Genomic DNA, 20,157 nt, shown 5'->3' with positions numbered 1-20,157 from the left:
TACCTCGAGAGAAGCTCATGTTTGCGTTTACATCACCCTCTCCTATATTGCTGGTAATCTTGGGGGATGTACAGGCTTCAGGATCGGCCAGTACATCATTTTTATCCCTATATATGTTTCAAACTACACTACAGATTTAGTTTAACTATAGTTTTAGTTATTTGATGCATAATTTCATTTCATTTTTTAAAGGGTTGTATAAATAGTAAATGTTATTTGTTCAATTAATTTGGGCTTCTGCCAGATTAGGGGTGTCCCTTTGGTGTTATGTTATACAGAGCATGCATATTCTAAACTATTGTTTTAACATGCAGAATAATTTGGTGGTGCTGCAGGTAGTGTCGCAGTCACACAGCTCCAGGGACCTGGAGGTTGTGGGTTTAAGTCTTGCTCAGGGTGACTGTCTGTGAGGTGTTTGGTGTGTTCTCCCTGTGTCCGTGTTGATTTCCTCCTGGTGCTTCTGGTTTCCTCCCACGGTCCAAAAACACATGTTGGCAGATGGATTGTCAACTCAGTAGTGTCTGTAGGTGTGAATGTGTGTGTGAGTGATTGTCACCTGTTGAAGGACTGGCGCCCCCTCCAGGGTGTGTACCTGCTTTGCGCCCAGTGATTCTGGGATTAGCGGTTACAGACAATAAATGAATGAATGAACTATTTTAAAAACATTGTAAAATTTTGGAAAAAATTAGCTTTGTCTCAATTAAAAACACTTTTGCATACAGAGACCAGCTGTGTGATTTTCAGTTGCATTGTCACCGAGTCTGGTTTAAAGAAACACCAAAACATATTTGCTATCTTTGCTTCTGTGCTCCCCCTGCAGTTGCAGAGTGTAGCTCATTTTACAGCCTGTCCTGAAATCAGTGAGGAAGGGTGTGGTTTACAGCCTGCCTCCAAAAGTTACATAGTGCAGTTTCTGAAGCCCCGAATCTGGCGTAGCAATGACTGAGTCTCTTTCTCTGTGTTACAGGTCAGTGGAACATCACGATGATTTTGAAGCTGTAATTTTAAGGTAAAAATAGTATCTAGAGTTTCTTTAATCCTTTTGATCTTGTCTACTACTGTGGAGTAACTCTAATCACATTGATTTATCAGTCTGCTCAAAGTTTAGCAGGAACATCAGTGATTGAAAATGAGCTGTGAAAGTGAATGTCTGCTCAATGCCATAAATAGTTTATAAACAGATTTGACCATGTGTTTTAAAAGACTGGGTTTTTTAATTAGTGGAGAAATATTTTCTGAATATTGTCTTATCCAAGTGTAACATGTAGAAATTAATTTCCATGCTCTGAACACTTGTTTTTTATACCAGCAGTGTTCAGAAAACAAGATTTTATTAACTTTATTAATACCAGAATATATGTCATTTAGTGCTGTGATATATGTGGAACACATCATGAAACTGAATTGTATCAGCGCTGCCCAGCACTACTGCTACTATGTGCTAAATGTCATCACGTGTTTATGCTTGTTATGTCCTTGTCCTGCGTAAATAAACAGCTATATTAAAACGGCTGGCAGTCTCCTTGGCGGCTGTTTCTGGGACAGCTTCATTAGCACCTGTGTTATCAGGTTTATATACTGCTGTTTGGAGCAGCGGTGGCTCAGTCTAGCTCCTGCACTGCTCTGATAACAGTCTCTAGTGACTCACAGAGGAGAGGAGGGACACATTTGGCTTTTCAGGCTGCTTTGAAGCACCGGCGATAGGGCTGTATCCGTTTACACCAGCTGTGTGTGTGTGAGAGAGAGAGAGAGAGAGAGAGAGAGAGAGAGAGAGAGAGAGAGAGATGGGAAATAGAGTTTAAAAGATGGAAGGAGGGAAGGAATGGATATTAGGAAGAGTGAGAGAAGCGGGGGTGTTATTTAACAGAACCCCCTCCTATCAGCTATGCGAATGTCCTCTTCTTCACCCCTTGCACACACACATTAACTTACCCACAGTCAGCACAGTCAGGCAGTCCAGTCATTCCCCTGCATTGTCCAGTAGGTCTCATAGCTTCAGCATGGTCAAATGAGCTCTTCTCATTTGCTATCTGCTCATCTTAACAGACTGCAACAGGGTCACCATGTTGTAAATCAGGAGGAAGACATCAGCAGAATAAAGCAGGTGTCAAAGGTTATCCAGCCTTCCCCACGCTGATCCAGCTTTAATCTACATCAAGCAGTTATGCTTCCGCTGTGCTGCAGTGCGGCCTTTATTACCCTCAGTTGGAGAAATCCAATCTCTGTATTTGCACTCACACAGAAAGTGCTCACTGATACAGTTACTGGCTGATTACAATATATATATATACATACAGCACAGAGTAGAAAGAGACAATCACATCTTGTTATATCTTATTGTGGAATTGATTTTTGTTTTGCAACTGAATGGAATGTCACAGTTATCAGTAAAAATGTGCGTTAGTATGTTGTTTACTCACTAGTAATGATGCAGTATACATACTGACAGGGAAGGACAGAAAATGGTCAAAGGTTTCTGACTAAAGATTCAACTTTAAAAGGTTTTGACAGGGAAAAAATGTAAAAATTAAATAGTCCTATGACAGTGTCAGAACAACATTTTACAATAATTACAGTTAAAAATGTTTTAGTCATGAAAATGATAAATACTGATTGGAAGCAGGCGACACATTCATGCAGCAGGTAGTGTTGTGGTCACACAGTTCCAGGGACCTGGAGGTTGTAGGTACAATTCCCGCTCCGGGTGACTGTCTGTGAGGAGTTTGGTGTGTTCTCTCTGTGTCTGCGTAAGTTTCCTCCTGTTGCTCTGCTTTCCTCCCACAGTCCAAAAACACAAGTCAATAGGTGGATTGACCACTCAAAATTGTCCATAGGTGTGAGTGTGAGAGTTAATGTGTGAGTGTCTGTCGCCTTGTGAAGGACTGGTGCCCCTCCAGGGTGTGTTCTGCCTTGCGCCCAATGATTCCAGGTAGGCTCCGGACACACCATGACCTTGAACTGACAATTATGGATGGATGGTTATAGATAATGGAAGCACTGTTGATGTTTTTTTTTTTTTTGGTTCTTCTCTCATGGTCAGGGCAGATGTGTGCAAATAGTCTGAGCAGTAGAGGACCAACATTGAAAATGTCAAAATTCTGGACAGTAACCACTGAGAGTTCTGTGTCAAAAGTGGCTCAGTGCCTAAGGACTGGTTTGAAATGACCTGAAAACAGGACATGTCGCTCAATACAGGAAAACATCCAAAGCAGAAAAAGTGGTAAATGTCCAAGCCAGCACCATCTGTACAGTTTTTGAAAAGTCAAAACAATTTAGAAGTGACCGTGCCTCAGGTCAGAGTGTAACAAAAAGACAGATTGTGGGGAGTGTTTTTCCTCCTCTGATATTTTGTTTTTGGTCTGTAGTTAATGGCATTTAGGTCCACACTTGTATTGAGTACCACTGGGATAATGCTCCATAGTCAAATCAAGTTCCAGATCAGTCAACATCTCTTGTAGGCATTATTGTATTCCAATTTGATGTATTATTAAATAGCAGGCTATAGTCTTAAAAATAGAAGTACATGAAGTGCAGTTTTCCATCCTGGATGGTGAAAAGCTCTTTTTGCTCTAATTATATGCACCCAAACAGCAAAAGCAATTTATTATGCAACACTTTGCTCCTCTGTCTTTGTTTTTTTGGAAATGACTGATTTTCTACAAATGCAGCTCCCTAGATATACTTACATTTTACAGTCAGTGTCTTGTATCTGGATATTGCTTGCATTCATTGTCTGCAAATGATTGTGATGCATTGTGATGTTTCATTTAATGCTTTTATGGAGTTGCCCACAAACCTCTGCATATCTAAACTAAAGTGCTGGCACAAACAGAGGAAGCAATAAATTATATCCTCCATTAAAGAAATGGCATCTGATCTGAATCCAATCTCTCTCACAGTCTTTCTAAAGCAGTCATCATCCACCCTCCACCAACCCCCATGCACCATCAATCTCTCAGACATGCTGGAGTCATGCCCTGGCCTTGTGGGTGTTTGCGTGTACATCTACTGTATGTGTAAGAGTGTTAATGCTGCTCAAGCTGTCTGGATATCTTCATTTTCACTTCCATCCTCTCACCAAGAAGATCTCATTATGTTGCAGTGTGTTGACTGTAAAATGCAAATCTGTGTTTCCACTTGAATTTCCAACATGGTACAGAAGCACTTTGCCTGTTGGGCACGAAGAACACAAAGATTTTCCACAGCATGTTGGCATGTGTAAATGTCACATAGTGTGTAAGCCATTAAGCCATGCTTGTATTGTACTTTGGAAAGGTCACCTGTGCCCTAAGGGGAAGGCTGGCTGCAACAGTTGAGTGTGTATCAGGAGGGTAAAGTGCTGCAAGTACCCCATACACACATTCCTGTGAGATTTGGCTTGTGTAAGCGGTGTTGTATGAAATAGGACTGAACGCTTTGAGTAAAATACACTTTGTATAATCTGTGAATTTATCTTCTTTAAGATGTTGCCGCTGTGGACAAAGATGTTCTGTTGGACTTGTCCAGGATAGAAAGAAAATAAATTCTATAAGATTGACTGAAATGAAATAGAAGGCTATAGAGATATTGCTCATGCCAGATGTTGGCTAGGTGTAAAAATACAAAATAGGGCTTCGGAGCAGAGGAACTGTGTTTTCTGGGAAGACGAAGCAGAATCCAGTACCTTCATTATGATATAGAGAATGTTTATGGTCCAGATGTTCTTCCTATGGCTGAATGCTATTAAATCATCACAAAAATGTTGTAACATATATAAGCCTTACCAGCAGAGCAGCGGCTGCATAAAAGGGGACAAACTCCTTGTTGACTCCAGTTGTATACACACACACACACACACATTATATATATATATATATATATATATATATATATATATATATATATATATATATATATATATATATATTTAGAGAGAGAGAGAGAGAGAGAGAGACCTTAGGCACTATGGTTGCACTTTTCACAGTAGGGCACTGTTTGAATATATGGTTGACTCATATACAGATGTAGCAAATATCATATAGCCAATGCTATGTAGTATTGCAGTCTCTCTACATTTTTGATGCTCTATAATATTTTAAGTCTTTTTTTTCTGGCAGTTTTGGCTTTAACTGCATGCTCCTTAATCACATGTCCTTCACCGGTCAGTCCATTCTGTCCTTGACACTCACATGCATTCTATACACGGTGAACGGCACGTTTCCTCACAAACAGCCTGACACACACAAATTCCACGGATGTGTTTTTCTGTGCTGACACTGCATTATTAAGATTGGGCCTCGGCACTGTGTCCCACTTGGGATTCTCCTGATTTGATTTACAAGCAGGAGCATAACCAATCTATGCCATACAATAGGGTGTAGATTGATTTAACCCATGGTAATTCTGTAACAGTTTATTAGATATGAATTAGGATCAATCACTGGACCTCCCATGCTCATGATAACAGTTCAGTGGGGTCACTTTATATAATATATTCAATTAAAGAAGTCATGCAATGAAACCAAAATAATTTTACTGAGACAGACTTCTCTGATTAAATTATTTTTTTTACTGATATGTATTCTGTGAAGGAGCTTACTATGGTTAAGTTATATAAATATTTCCTGAAGCATTTAAAAACATACCATTTTGGGAAATCTTTAGTAGATGACTAGAAAGATCACAAGCCAATATCTGGTGCAGATCATAGAGCAAGCTCCTGAGAGCAGATCACAGGATATTCTGATTCTTGTTGACGAAAGATGATGTTGGAGTCTTTCATCTCTCCACGCTTTTTAAAAATTCATTTGGTCTTCCAAATGTGCTTCATTAGCCCCCATTCCAAAAAAAAAAACACTCTTCTGTGTTGCAATGGACTGTATAGATTAATTTTTTTAGTGTATGGTTTGCTCCACTTTTGCTTTAATGACGTTCAGCACGTTTGGGTTTGAGGCTCCAGTAAAACACTGAGCTGCTCACCGCGATGATTTGAGGACTTACAGCGCTGAAGCAGCACAAGTGTGTCCCAGTTCAGCTCTCAACTCTCTGACGCTTTGATCACGCATTATTTAGGTCCTGAAAAGACTATTTGTCCAGGGAAAAGAGGACCTCTAGTCACGGCTGAACAGTTCCAAATTTAGTTCATGAACTGGAATGTGAAATATGACTGAACTAACAACAGATGATGTAGTAGCGTTAAGTTCACTTTGTAAAATCCAGCTGAATTAACAGTTCCTACTTGCGCATATGCGTTTCAAAATTAGGTGTCAGTCAGTAAGCACATATGCCTCTTATAGGCCGGTCCGGCAGGTGGTCCGGCAAAAAGAGTGAAAGTACTTTGAAATGACTAATAATCTGCTCTTCTTGGACAGAGCCTTAATGTGCTCAGTGCCTCAAATTTAAATGTTATTATTTATCTAGTAGTTGAGTAGAATCTGGAATTTATTTGCTTTTTATTAGTTATGATGTTTCTTATGTAATTTTAGTCTATATTTTTTATTGTTAATTTCCTTATTTTAATTTATAGTCTTATGCACGTCTGGACTCCCATTATGAAATTACATGTTTTGTTGATTTTATTTATTTTGTTGATTTTATTATATTTTTCCTCTATAATGCAAAATAGCTGTTTATTTACTGAACTTTTAAGAGGACCATGTTTACTCACATTTATGTATGATGTCAGAAAACAAACATAATAGTGTAATTAGGAATGCTTTAGGAACACTTGTTTTGAAGTCCTTTTATCTGAGGTCTGTCAGATCATCACAGTATTGTTTATCACTTTAGTGTTCTGTTGATTTTACAGCGTAAGACCCTTCAGATTGTCACTATGATGTTGTGAAGGCGCTGATGAAAACAATAGGCATGATATAGATGTGAATAAAGCTAAATAATCAATGAGAGAACTGGATAGAAGTCAGGAAGCAGACTGTGGTTCCAGAGTGGAATTGAAGCGGATGAATATGAGAAGAATATAAGAAGGAAGAACACAGACAAGAGCAGATATATAGAGCGAGAGTACAGGGGGCTCTGGGGACTCAGCCTGGCTCTGACAGGCTAATTGAGCTCAGTGTGGTGACTGACTCGAGCCTGTCACTCTTCTGAAGGCCCATTTGCTGCATTTAGCTGCCTGTGTCCTGAATACTGATGCAGGGATGAGTTCCAAGCTTCCAGCACCCAGCTCACTGAGCAATCATACAGCCGTCTGGAGACTCTCTCTCTCTCTCTCTCTCTCTCACATTCTCTTGCTCTCACTTTCTAGCAGAGTACATAGCTGTGAGGTCTGAGTGAATTATTAATAACGGATTAAAGCAGTAAATTATAAAAACTACTGTTTATTTTGGTGAAATCACTTGGCTGAATTCTTATCAGTTTAAGCCTCCAATGAAAATCTGATGTCTAGAAAAAATATATAACATATTTTATTTATTTCTAAGATATTTTAAATGTTAAAAAGGGGAAGGATATATATATATATATATATATAATGCTTAGCTGGTGCAAACATTTGTGTTGTTTTTGTGCATATGCCTTTGCATAAAAGATAAATGTTGCATTTGTGACTGGGCGTCTCAAATATTTCAGTTGGCCGGGTTTTCATTGGAAGGGAAAGACTGCAGGGTCTCTTTTTTCTCTGTCGCTATGCGACCCAACAGCCATTCGGCTAACTAGCTGCTCATGTGCTTTCACTCTCATTGGAAGGCGTGATGGAATTGGTGTTGCTGTGTACACATCGTTTCTCAGGAGTCTTGCAGTAGACACAAAGGTTGATGAAAGTTTAGTTTATTTGAAAATATAAATGGCCATTGGTGAGGACTAGTCTGCGTATGAGACTTAAAATGCATATCCTCTCATGATAGAATCAGAAGCAAAAGTTTTAGGCCTTTTATTTGGGTGCAAAGCCAAACTAGAGATGAATCAACAGTGAGTGTAGACGATTCTTAAAATGATTGCTGATCACAAAATACTGTTTCCAAAATAAACCGCAAAATGCAGAATTGTTCACTGAAAGAAATCAAATACTGCATTTGGTTTTGAAGAAATAGGTTATTGAAAAAATTTGAAGAAACTGTGTATTATCTGTATGTATGTGACAGGTGAACTGGCTGAATATATATTTGTATTAACCTTTGTCCTGGGGAGCGGAACATCTTTTTTTCAGAGGCTAACAGGTACCTCAGTGTGCTACTAGCAGCGCTCAGAATGAGAAACAAGCTTCTCACAGCATGATCACAGCACACCAACAATCACTCCTCATCAATCTGCTGCGGCACTCAAACAATACTCATTTGCATACGAGTGTTGGGGGCAGGGCCTTTTACTGGGCTTTAATGATTTTCCAGGGGTTTCACTGCAAACCTAATTTTTTTTTTAAATATGTCTTGGACTTTGGCACAATACTGTTCCTAATATTTATATATATTATATATATTTTTTTCCTTTGGTACGGTGGCGCAGCAGGTAGTGTCGCAGTCACACAGCTTGGTAGGTGGATTGGCGACTCTAAAGTGTCTGTAGGTGTGTGTGTGTTGCCCTGTGAAGGACTGGCCTCCCCTCCAGGGTGTGTTCCTGCCTTGTGCTCAGTGGTTCCGGGTGGGCTCCAGACCCACCGCGACCCTGAACTGACAGACAATGAATGAATGATTGAATGAATATATATATATGTATATGTGTGATTTTTATATTTCCCACACCTATTACTCGCTACAGGTGACTTTAAACAAGCATCACATGATTGAAACAAAGTTATTTACCCACAATTATTTATTTATTTTTGTGACTTTATGCCATTCATTCATTGTCTGTAATCACTTATCCAGTTCAGGGTCGCGGTGGGTCTGGAGCCCACCCGGAATCACTGAGCACAAGGCAGGAACACACACTGGAGGGGAGGCCAGTCCTTCACAGGGCGACACACACTCACACCTATGGACACTTTTGAGTCACCAGTCCACCTACCTACGTGTGTATTCACAGACAGTCACCTGGAGCGGGACTCAAACCCACAACTTCCAGGTCCCTGGAGCTTTGTCACTGTGACACCACCTGCTGCATCACCGTGCCGTCCTGAAATTAAAATGTTGTTCCAATATACACAAAGGAAAAAAATGTGTATAACAAAATACGTGTAATTGCAATACGAAGAAATATTTCTGGAAAAATTTCCGGGGTGACAACAATTTCGACCAAGACTGTATATATATCCACTGACCATACAGGAGCACTTTGTAGTTCTACAATAACAGACTGTAGGCCACCTGTTTCTGTGCACACTTTCTTATCCACCTTTATTGCTGTTTTTTTATGGTTACGATCCGAAAGTTTTTTCCAGAAAAATAGTGTACCAAAAACTAGAAACCAAATTAACGTATTATATATACTTTTAGAGTAAACATATGAAACATGAGCACTTTCATGTTCCACAGCACTACAGTTGCTAAGCAAAGCTTATGTTGTGGAAACAGTCTAGTTTCAGCCTCTGTATTTTCTCTCTCTCTTTCTCTCTGTCTGGTGAATTGGTCCCATCATACAACTGAGAATTCCCCAGTCAAATGCAGACAACTAAGAAACCACAGGTGCTTTCTGGTACTAAACAGGTACGCAATCAGTATTGAAAAACTTCCCTTGAGATTTAAGGATTAACTGAGCTAATAAAGTTATTCTTAGATCAGTAATTTAGACCAGTGCTGTAGACAGAAGGCAAACACTAGGACACACAGTGATTACAGGGGGTGTGTTACTTTCTGTGAAAAGAAGATTGTGTGAACCACTTTTTGACATAAATTTCTGGCTGGTTTCCATGACTGAGTGTGTTTGGGAACAGTTTTAGTCTTACTGAAAGTAAAGAAAAACTGAATTCTTGTAGTTAGATGCATGAAGAGATCACTGTGTTTTTGGAATTAAACCAATTTATAAATAAAATGTACAATTCTGTTGTTTAATTTTTTTTCACGGGATTAGAACTCCTTACATATTACAGGATGAATACATTTGATCAGAATTATTTAGAAAAAAACATCTTGTTCTGTTAACTTCATTAAATGACCAGAGAAATGATGTTTTGGAGACAGAATGTTCTGTTTGAAACATCGACAATGTGTGCCAGCTTCTTGTCCAGGACATGTAATGCTAAAAAAGCTGGGCGTCTGTAGCATATTTGTAATGCTTTGCATGATTCTATACAGCTTCAGACAGAGGGCTATGATCTACCGGCCTACGATGCCCTCGCCCAAATCCTCCCAGAATATCAACATCTCTTCAAGAAGCCTAAAGCTCCTCAACACAGCAAAGGTGAACCAGGAGAACAAAAGAAGAGCCAGAAGTCATCAAAGCTCAACCAAACATTTGAAATCCACTCTCCACAACAGGGGTGAGCTTCCTGGATATTAGTACATCAGATCAGCTGTTATTTTCTTCTTTTTCATCATGAAACCCCAGGTTTATTAAAATGTTTTTAATAGAGTCCCAGTGCCAAGTGTTCAAGAAGATGACCCACAAGGGGAGGAGGTCACAGAACACCAAGCTAAAGTGAGTGTATATGCTCATGGATAACCCTCTACAGAACTGTAACCTACTGTACATCAATTCCACCTCTAAACAGTAGTTTTTGAAATTATAGGGGGGAGGATATTTTCAAAATCACAACATATTTTTGAACCCTCCAATAAACTCTCTATAGAGGTTTATTCTCTTACAAGAAATGTATCTCCTTTCCACCTCCTCTCTCTCTGTCACAAGGGGAGCATAGCCACTGCTTGCATAGATTAACATTTAAACACATCACTGTGCGACAGTTTTGTGGAATGCATAAACAAGTATATTGATCAAATTTGCTTCTTTACAGAGATGGGTCACATATGGTACATGGTACATTATTGACTTTAAACAGTCATTTGAGCACAGTTCTGTTTATAGAAATTGATCATCTAAAATTTTCCCATTGTTTCCACTTCGAATATGTAACAGATTACTCAAAGGAATAATTCTTTAGTTTTAATCTCTAGTAACATGTATATTCTCTACTAGTGTTGCTGTATCAAACCTGCTGACTTTTACTTAAAGGAAAACCAGTAGAGTAAGGACTTAATTGTATTTTTTTTTTTTGGGTACTTTAGACTGTAAGTCAAGCAGGTCAAATATATTATGATTAAGCTATGTTGGGTTGGCTAGTCTTACAAAATAGAGTGCCAGTACTTCAGAATAATCAACCTATGAACTTTATTAATGCAAAATAAAAGCAAAATTCCACCTATTATTCAAAATGTTGGGACAACACACTAAAATAAAACTGTGACAGAGGCTTGTTTATGACTGGGTCACATCACGTCTTCTTCTGATTGTACTTTTTAATAATTTGGGAATTGAAGTTAATAATTGAGGATGCACAAGTAGAATATTTGCTCGTTCAGTTTTGAGTTTTGTACTTTGATGGTAATTATCTGGATGGTCTTTTTTTTATCTTTGACACCCTGAATCTGATGTCCATTTTCCCCAAACACCAGCTGAAATGGACTTGACTGACCACAGAATGTTTCCATTGGGTTTCTGTCCATCTCAAATGACTTTAGGCCCAAAAAACTCACTAGCATCTCTGAACAAAATTAATATATGGCTTCCACTTTGCATAATACAGTTTTGAGTTGCATTTCTTGATGCGGTAGCAGACTGTGTTAAGTGAGAGTGATTTTTAAATATCATATTATAATGCAATTTATATGAGGAATGTCCTCATTTTGAGTTTGAGAGAGAGATATGTGTTTGACCTGGAGCAACAGAAAGTGCTGTGTGGGACCCTGTTGTTCTCGCCATTAAATAGAGTCACTGGGGGCCTCTCTTTTCCTTCCACTATTCACTCTTTGACCAAAATGATTTATCATTAGGCCCCTCCTCTATTCACCTTCTGTCCCCTCCCCCCACCAGGTCCCCAGTCTCCAATCTCATCACCAAGTCATGATTTTCACCTTGCGTGTGCGCCCTTTCAATTAGGCGCTCAATTTCATCCAGAGGACCCAGGGGAGTCGCTGCCACACTGGCCCAGATTGGAATCTTCTAAACCGTTTGTGTTTTATTCTCCCAGCCCTGGCCCCAAATCCTCATCCAGCTAGACCCCCACCCCTCATCGTGTATGTGTGGCCTGAATGATGGACAGAGGGATGTGTAAAAGCAGATACTTCACATCTGTGGTTTCATACATTACACCTCCAAAACAAAAAAAAAAAAAGGCAAAGCCACACCAGACCACACAATACTCCAACCAAGCTCATTCTCCATTCAGTGCAGTGTAACAATAGTGCTATTGTTCAGTGGGTTGTAATAAGGCACTGGTAACATGGACAGTCAGACAGGTGAAGGCTAAACTTGTTGAGGTATAGAAATTGTACATCTGACATTTTCCCGTTGTTTCCACCTTGAATATGTAACAAATTGCTCAAAGGGAACTTTTAAATTGTCAGGATTTTTTTTTTTCAGCAAGAACAATGCATGCTAAAATTTGATCTTTTTTGCCTTTAAAACAGAAACCACAGACTATCTATTATAGCAACAAATAGCAGCTACTTAGTGTCTCACATATGTTTACATGATTCAGTACAAGTTCAAGACTAAGGAGGCAACCCTAGAAGGTAGAGGTAAAATTATTTAAAATGGTGAATATCCTCTTCAATTCCCTCTGGCAATATCATCTTTTCAAGCTGAAGTGGTGAGCTTGCCAGCATATCACAATGAGCCACGGTGTTCTGTAAACAGGATTTTACAACCCATGATGCATCTTTTACATAGATTCCTGAACATGTAATGTTTAATGTAACAAAACTCTGTGTACCTGAATTATGGACACAGTTCAGCAGCCATAAAGGATTATTCTTAGCTTGGTTTCACCTGGGTATTTCTCATTTTCCTTTCAGCATGATTCAAGCGTGCTGTGTTGTAAATAAATGTTAATCAGAAAGACGTTGAAACCGACTCAGACAAACACAGCATAAAGAGGGAAAGCCGTTAATCCTGTTTTGGCAGTGTGGAGCACGTCCTGCCCTCATCTTAAATACTCTTGGCTCGTGGGACCTTGATGTTATGAGGACACCTAGTGCATAGAGTATGAAACTACTATCGTCTGACACTGAAGTTGTTTATCTTCAATTCTGGTGTTGTCTCAGCGTATAACATGCTTAAGGGTTCTTTTCCAAACATTAGGGGAAACAAAAGCACAGCCTTTCTTGATGTACTGCATATAAACTAAATGTAAGATTTCTGTCCTTTAGAACAAAAGTTTAAATTAGCATATAATACTACCTCAATGTGAAGATTTCTCTGTAGGAAGTATTCCCTATTCATAGAACATAGCTTATATTTATGAGACTCGGATTAATATTGAGTCAGATTTGTGTAAATCCTAATCTCCATGACCTTCCTTAGACCTTTGCTGCTATGCCCTTGAGTAAATAAATGAAGTGGCTGCATGGGCACTAAGACATGGCTCCCCAAGATAAATTTTCTTTTTAAATAAAGCAATTAATTTCTAATGATTCAGGGAATTATGATTTTTTCTTTGTAAATCAGGAGCTGGAGAACTACCGTACAGCCATGTGTACAATGGCAGAGGACATCCTAGCACTGCGCTCTCAGGTGTCCACTCTGGAGACTGAGAACAGTCGGCTGCGGACTGAGCTCTCGCTGCAACAGGACCTTGGCCACACTCTGCTGGAGGACACAGATATCGATGTCATGACCAAGACAGAGATCACAGACAGAATTGGTACAACCAAATCCTTTATAGAATTTCTGTCTTTTGGCAGCCATTTTGCAGTTGCTATCAGGCAGTTACTTCCACCTATCTCACTGAATGCAGAGAGATGTATAAATCTGAAAATTAAATCTTCAGTAATACTTCAGAAATATAGTTAAAATGAATGGAAAATCTGAAAATTTCCTAAATAGCACAAAAATACCTTTTTAAATTGTTTCTGGCCATTGTGCATGTGCAGCAACAGAGAGTGTTTCTCACTTATGGCTATGATGCTTTCATCAATCATATTGCTTTTTCAATTTATTTTTTCTTAAATGTCCATCACAAATTATAGGTCAGATTATGCTATTGTATCCTACAACTCTAATCAAAAAATATTTTTTTATGAAATCTGAAGATGTTTTCTCGCCATTTGCTACCTCTTCAGCCTGTTTTCATGCTGGACACTGGTCTAATGTGTTTATGAAGCCCTAGTGTCTGTGAATGAGTATAAAAACAAACTGTCTCTATCTCTCTATTTGCTCTTGGCAGTGGCATCTGGAATTTTTTTCCAAATATCAAAATTCATGAACCAAGATGAGGATATTGTTCTATTTCTGCTCCCTAGGTGACATTACCTTATTTTTGCTGTTTCAGATTACTTAAGGTGGAAATTACACCAAATTTGTGAGATGGCTAACTGCATTACTGAAAATGAAACAAAACTGAACAATTTGAATTACAATTTAGTTTCATTCGTTTTTCCCCTGAAACATACGTGCCAACTTAAAATACACTGAGCTTCTGAACATAAACAAACCAGAGAGAACTGCATTTCCCCATAATCATACATGTTTCCTTAAAGCGTGAATTCTTCGTTTTAATTGGAATCTTAATCAACCTGAACATTCAGAATTAACATATATGTATAAAATATTTTCTCCTAATTTTTTTTCCTCATTTTGCCTAGGACGCTGATGACTCATAGCAGTGTGCAGTTAGTAAACACTGAGGGGTGAAAAGGGGGGAAAAAAAACAATTCACTCTCCACCATTACTGTGAAAAAAGGTTTAAATAATGTACAACAGGGTGGGTAACTGAAGGCCAATGTCCAGCTGACTTTGCTGATTTCCCTGTTGTTAGCTCATCCTTGTAGACAACTGATGGACTGAAGGAAGGACACAGAGCACCCATCAAATTGCAGTCATATAAGACAAGATTGATTCATCACTGAGCTGTAGAGAGACATTATAGAATTGTTTAAAATGTTGCTGCAAACATTCATATTTTAATTCATATATATTAATATTTTAATTAAATGTAGTTGTTGTTGTTGGGGAGACTGCATTAACTGTAGTCTAGCAGTATGTCCTTGCTGTATAAACCCTTTTCTGAAAGTTTTTCCTACAGTAGGGTGCAGCCCTAAGTGCAGGTATCAAATTTCTGAAGGAAGTTAAAGGTGCTCTTTACTAATCCATGCAGCCCTTTTTTCCTCTCTGTGGATTGTGCTATGGTTTGATAAGACTGCTCATTTAGCACAGAGTCAGATAAGTAGTCGAAGCTTTATCTCCTGAAGGACAGTGTGTGGCACACACACAAGTCCTTTGCTTGAAGCAAGCTTCACAACCTTTAAAGGCCATCAAAGCAAGTCAGCATTTTATATTCCGTTACTGTTTAAAATTCTTCAGTGTCTTTGTCTGAGCTTTAGATTTAGATAATCTTGAAGTTTTGATTGGCAGCTTTTGTGATTGTAAAGCTCTCTTGTATCTTTGTCCTGAAAATGCCATTTAGCATTAATTGGCCTCCTTTGGAATGCATCTGTAATAGTTTGTGGCTATTTAATACCCAGCAAACAAGTTTTAAATGAAAAGGCAAAATGTCTGTATGGGTCTAAGTGTTCTGTGATTTTGTTAATGCATTATAATATGGTCACTTCTTGGATAAACTTTCACATCTCCAATTGTTGTGTTTTTTTTGTTTGTTTGTTTGTTTTATACATAATTTATCAGTGCTATTTATTGCTCATGTTGTTTCATGATGAAGCCATCACTTTCATAGTATGTTGTTATTTTTACACAGTTTCTCTGAAGGTTAAGTTGGCCAGTGAGAGCAGTAAAGTAGCAGAACAAAGGGATAAGATCCAGCAGCTTCAGAATGAGCTCATCAAGGTCTGTTCCAGCATGAAGTTCAGTCACTCTCTGCATTCTCTTTGTGACTCTGCATTATCAAATTGGTTATGGCTATTTGTATGGGTGGTTTTCTTCCACCTTAAAGAGTATACCCATTGACTGCCATGCCACACCTCTATTATATTGGCTGAAATTAAGGAAGTGATAAACTAAATTATGTATGTATCAATGATCTCTGCCCAAAGCAATTGATTGAATAGGTCATTAAGTGGTACATGTTTCAGTAGCACTCACATTTTAGAGTGGAATGCAGGGGTGCAACGATACACAAATTTCACAGTTCAATACTTATTACTGTTTTTGCTCCATGATATGATACATTTTCGATACAACATGGAGAAAGAAAATTATTTTAATTTCCCTTTTACTTTTTGATGTAGAGGTCAAAGAGTTCAGTACAAACAGTATAATTGGAATGGATGACTGCTACCAGAAATATTCATAGAAAAAATTGGGACACAGTTATAGCATATGTTCTATTTAAAAGCAGAGCTTTAAATACTCAGCGCTGCAGCAAAACAACCCCCTGTAGGAGGGACTATGACTCCATTGGCTGCTGATTGGCTAAATAAAGGTGACGACCAATGAGAAGTACGTTCTCTGTTTAGGAGCCGTGTAGGATCTGCCCCTCGCTCCGGCTGAGAGAGAGAGTTGTGTGTTTTTGTCTCAGACCATTGCCATAAATGTGTGATTTCAAAAATATGGAACAAAACGCGTCCCGTATCGGTTCAAAACGGAACGCATATTTTAGAGTCCAAATACGGGACCGTTGGCAACACTAGTTTCAGCCCAGTCTTGCTAGCCATTTCACATCCAGCTAATTGTCCAACAGGCTAACAACAATAACATGGCATTGTTTCCCCAGTTCTAAACACTTCTCCGGCGTCGTCATAGTAACACAGCATTCCTATTACACATTGTGCCACTAGATGTCGCATGAAACTACAGCACGCATCAGAACAATGTCCTGCTCTGCAGATGGCTGCAACTCATTAACGTGGTTTGACAAACGGCTCAGAATGTTGTCATTTGTAACACAGCTCCCAGATCTTGGGGTTGTGGGTTCCAATCTGGGTTACTGTCTGTGAGGATTTTGGTGTGTTCTCCCGTGTCCGTGTGGGTTTCCTCTGGTTTCCTTCCACAGTCTAAAAATACACGTTGATAGGTGGATTGGTGACACAAAACGTGTCCATAGGTGTGAGAGTTTGAGTGAATGTGTGAGTGTGTGTCGCCCTGCGAAGGACTGGTGTCCTCTCCAGGGTATGTTCCTGCCTTGTGCCTAGTGATTCCGGCAGGACTCCAGACACACATTGACCCTGAAATGGATAAGCGGTTATAGACAATGAATGAATTAGTGTGTCATGAAGGGCTCATGCAGGTGGCATGTAATCTAATCAACAGAGTCAACACAATCCACTTTACTACCGTAAAGTGATTAGTAAATTGTGAAGAATTCATAACAGTATCAGACATTGTTTTTTAATTCTTGTCTGTAGAGTATCAGAAAGGGTTAAGTGATTTATTCAAAAGTAAAAGTAAAAGTTTCTCTTGTGATTATTCTGGTGTAGAAGAATGACAGTGAGAAGGAGCTGGTGCGGCTGCAGCAGGCTCATCAGCAGCAGCAGGCCGTTCTGCTGCGTTATCAGAAGAATATCAAGAAACTCTCAGGCCTTGAGGCTACAGTACACCAGCAAGAGAAGGTACCAGTCTGCATGATGCAAAGTAATTAAACCAATTATGTCATTAATTTATATATCGTTGCTGTCCAATTAAAAACATGTATTTCCCACAATAGTAACAGAAAAAGGACAAAACCTTCTTAATTTCAATGAAAGTGATTTTATTTCAATTAAATTTGGATCATTTCTATTGGTCCATTACTCATGAAATTTTCACACAATGTAAAGGACAGCTGCTGTGTTCAAATGATGTAGTAAATTAAAAATCGACAAAATGATGCATGTTTTTAATTGGACAGTAATGATATATTTCAAATCTTTGTTCATTTGTGCTGTATATTACATTTGTAGCCCTGTCACAGAAGTTTCAGTAGACTAGGCTTTAATCACACTATAAGGCAAATCTGACAGTGTGTCCACAGTACAAGTTACAACTGACCAAATTCAATATGTATGGTCAGGCTGCTGTCATATTCACTAGTAATTTGTTCGTTCTCTTCTAAGGTCATTGAAAAGATGGAGAAAATGCTGGACACAAAGCTAAGAGAAAGAAATAAAGAAAACACAGAGCGGAAGAAGACAGTCTTAAAACACAAAGGTGTGTCTACAGCAAAGTGAATTATTCAGATATTTGTCCCTAATGAGCGTCAGTTAGCCTGTGTTCAGTCATTAACCTGTCATAATAGAAATGCACTTACATATTAATGAGTGTAGATATGGTGTGGCATTCAAATATGGCTATTATAAATGGATTGTGATTGGTTTGGGACTGATCTGGAACCATAATAATGCAGGATCTAGTGATAAAGCAGTTCTTTAGAGGGGTGTGCGTGTGTGTGTTTTAAGATGAGGAAGAGAGCAGGAGGAAAGACATGGAGTCTGTCCTGGTGGCAGAGAACTCACGCCTCAGAAATGAACTGGAAAGACTCCGCCATCAGCCACAAACTGTTATTATACAACCACCTGCCCAGGTGAACATCACCATTTGTAACACATCATTTCAAACACATAGAGTGTGTAGAGGTTTATGTAGAATTCTTCTCTGTCTTGCCCAACCAGGGAAATTGGGTTTTATCATATAAAAATGAATTTCATGATATTAATAAAAAAAAGTTTTTTATTGATGTAAAGAACCTTGCAGAACTGTAATTCTGTCATATTATACTAGATTTCAAAATATATTTATTGTTTTTATAAATGAACCTGGGGCAGCATGAAGTGTCACAGTCACACAGCTCCAGGGACCTAGAGGTTGTGGGTTCAAGTCCCACTCCGGGTGACTGTGAGGAGTTTGGTGTGTTCTCCCTGTGTCCACGTGGGTTTCCTCTGGGTGCTCCGGTTTCCTCCCATGGTTCAAAAACCCACGTTGGTAGATGGATTGGCGACTCAAAAGTGTCCATAGGTGTGAGTGGTTGAGTGAGTGCATGTGTCACCCTGTGAAGGACTGGCGCCCCCTCTAGGGTGTGTTCCTGCCTTGCATCCAGTGATTCCGGGTAAGCTCGCACCACCCTGCACTGGATAAGAGGTTACAGGCAATGAATGAATGAATAAATTTACCTGGGAATCAATCTCTACATTTCGACTGATAGATTCCTTCCTTCTCTTGTAAATTTACCATTTTGGAGGCCTACCAAATATCTGTAAGCTGCTAAATGATTTGTCACATTATTAGTATAAACCAGTGAGTAACATGCTGCATAAATACACAGACTGTTTAATACATAATGTTAATAATGGTAGAATCATATGAATATTACAAGTCAAACTAGTTGGCAAATTACTTTTAAATCACATAAAATACATAAAGTAACAATTTTAGAATTCAGTAACTGACCATGCTTACTCCATTATTATGTGGTGTCCTACTTAGTTTCAGCAGCCTTTTTCAGACAGTGAGAAGCTGAGGCTAATGGCGCAAGTAGAGAGAGCGAAGGCATATATCCGTACTTTGGAAAAACAGGTGTGTTTCTCAAAGAGGGGTTCAGTTTAATGGGAAAATAAATGTTAGTATTTGAAGTAAATTACATATTAAGTTAAAGATTATTTGTGTATTTGAGAGCTGAGTCAGTGTTGTGTGTTGTGTTGTAGCTGGAGGAGAACGCCAGGCAGTGGGGCAGGGAAAAGCAGGAGATGTTGATAAGACTCAGTGAAAATGAGCATGGCTTCACTCGCACATCTGCTATGATCCTGCACAACCAGACACTGGTTAGTATTTAACATCTATTCATATGGAAACCGAAAAATATTTGCTGATCTGAGCATATTGTTGCTGTTCCAAAAATAATACAATATGTCCTGATTTTTATTGTTCTACATCATTTCAGCACATTCAGCACAATTACTATTTTACACTTTTGAGTTCTTTGATTTGTTTTTTTTGGGGATAATGGTGATGTACTAGGCCACAATTACACTTTTGCTGTATTATGAAGATTTTGGTCATGACTGTTTCTTTTCTTCTTAAAGAAAAATGCTTCTGACGCTTTTCCAAGACCTGTACGACACAAGCAGCTGGATCCCCTGAAGTGAGTCAGTTCCATGGCACAGTATTTATCTTGTAGTGTTTTGTACTGAAAACTAAATAAAA

General features: G+C 38.8%; 1 protein-coding gene across 1 annotated transcript; it reads left to right on the top strand.

Annotated features, from left to right (window-relative positions):
• The first annotated feature begins 896 nt into the window (after positions 1 to 896).
• ccdc33 (coiled-coil domain containing 33) lies at positions 897 to 20,130 on the top strand. The gene is made up of 12 exons (XM_066668364.1): positions 897 to 1,009; positions 9,520 to 9,578; positions 10,167 to 10,351; positions 10,443 to 10,509; positions 13,537 to 13,732; positions 15,782 to 15,870; positions 17,460 to 17,591; positions 18,075 to 18,168; positions 18,417 to 18,541; positions 19,441 to 19,530; positions 19,659 to 19,775; positions 20,037 to 20,130. Exons 2-12 carry the CDS (start codon positions 9,534 to 9,536, stop codon positions 20,097 to 20,099), a joined length of 1,203 nt encoding a protein of 400 aa, XP_066524461.1. The 5' UTR covers positions 897 to 1,009; positions 9,520 to 9,533; the 3' UTR covers positions 20,100 to 20,130.
• Positions 20,131 to 20,157: the final 27 nt, after the last annotated feature.

This window comes from Hoplias malabaricus, chromosome 4 (assembly GCF_029633855.1).
Source record: "Hoplias malabaricus isolate fHopMal1 chromosome 4, fHopMal1.hap1, whole genome shotgun sequence".
Taxonomy (NCBI): domain Eukaryota; kingdom Metazoa; phylum Chordata; class Actinopteri; order Characiformes; family Erythrinidae; genus Hoplias; species Hoplias malabaricus.
The sequence above is the reverse complement of the archived record's forward strand: the minus strand, read 5'-3'. Positions and strand labels throughout refer to the sequence as shown.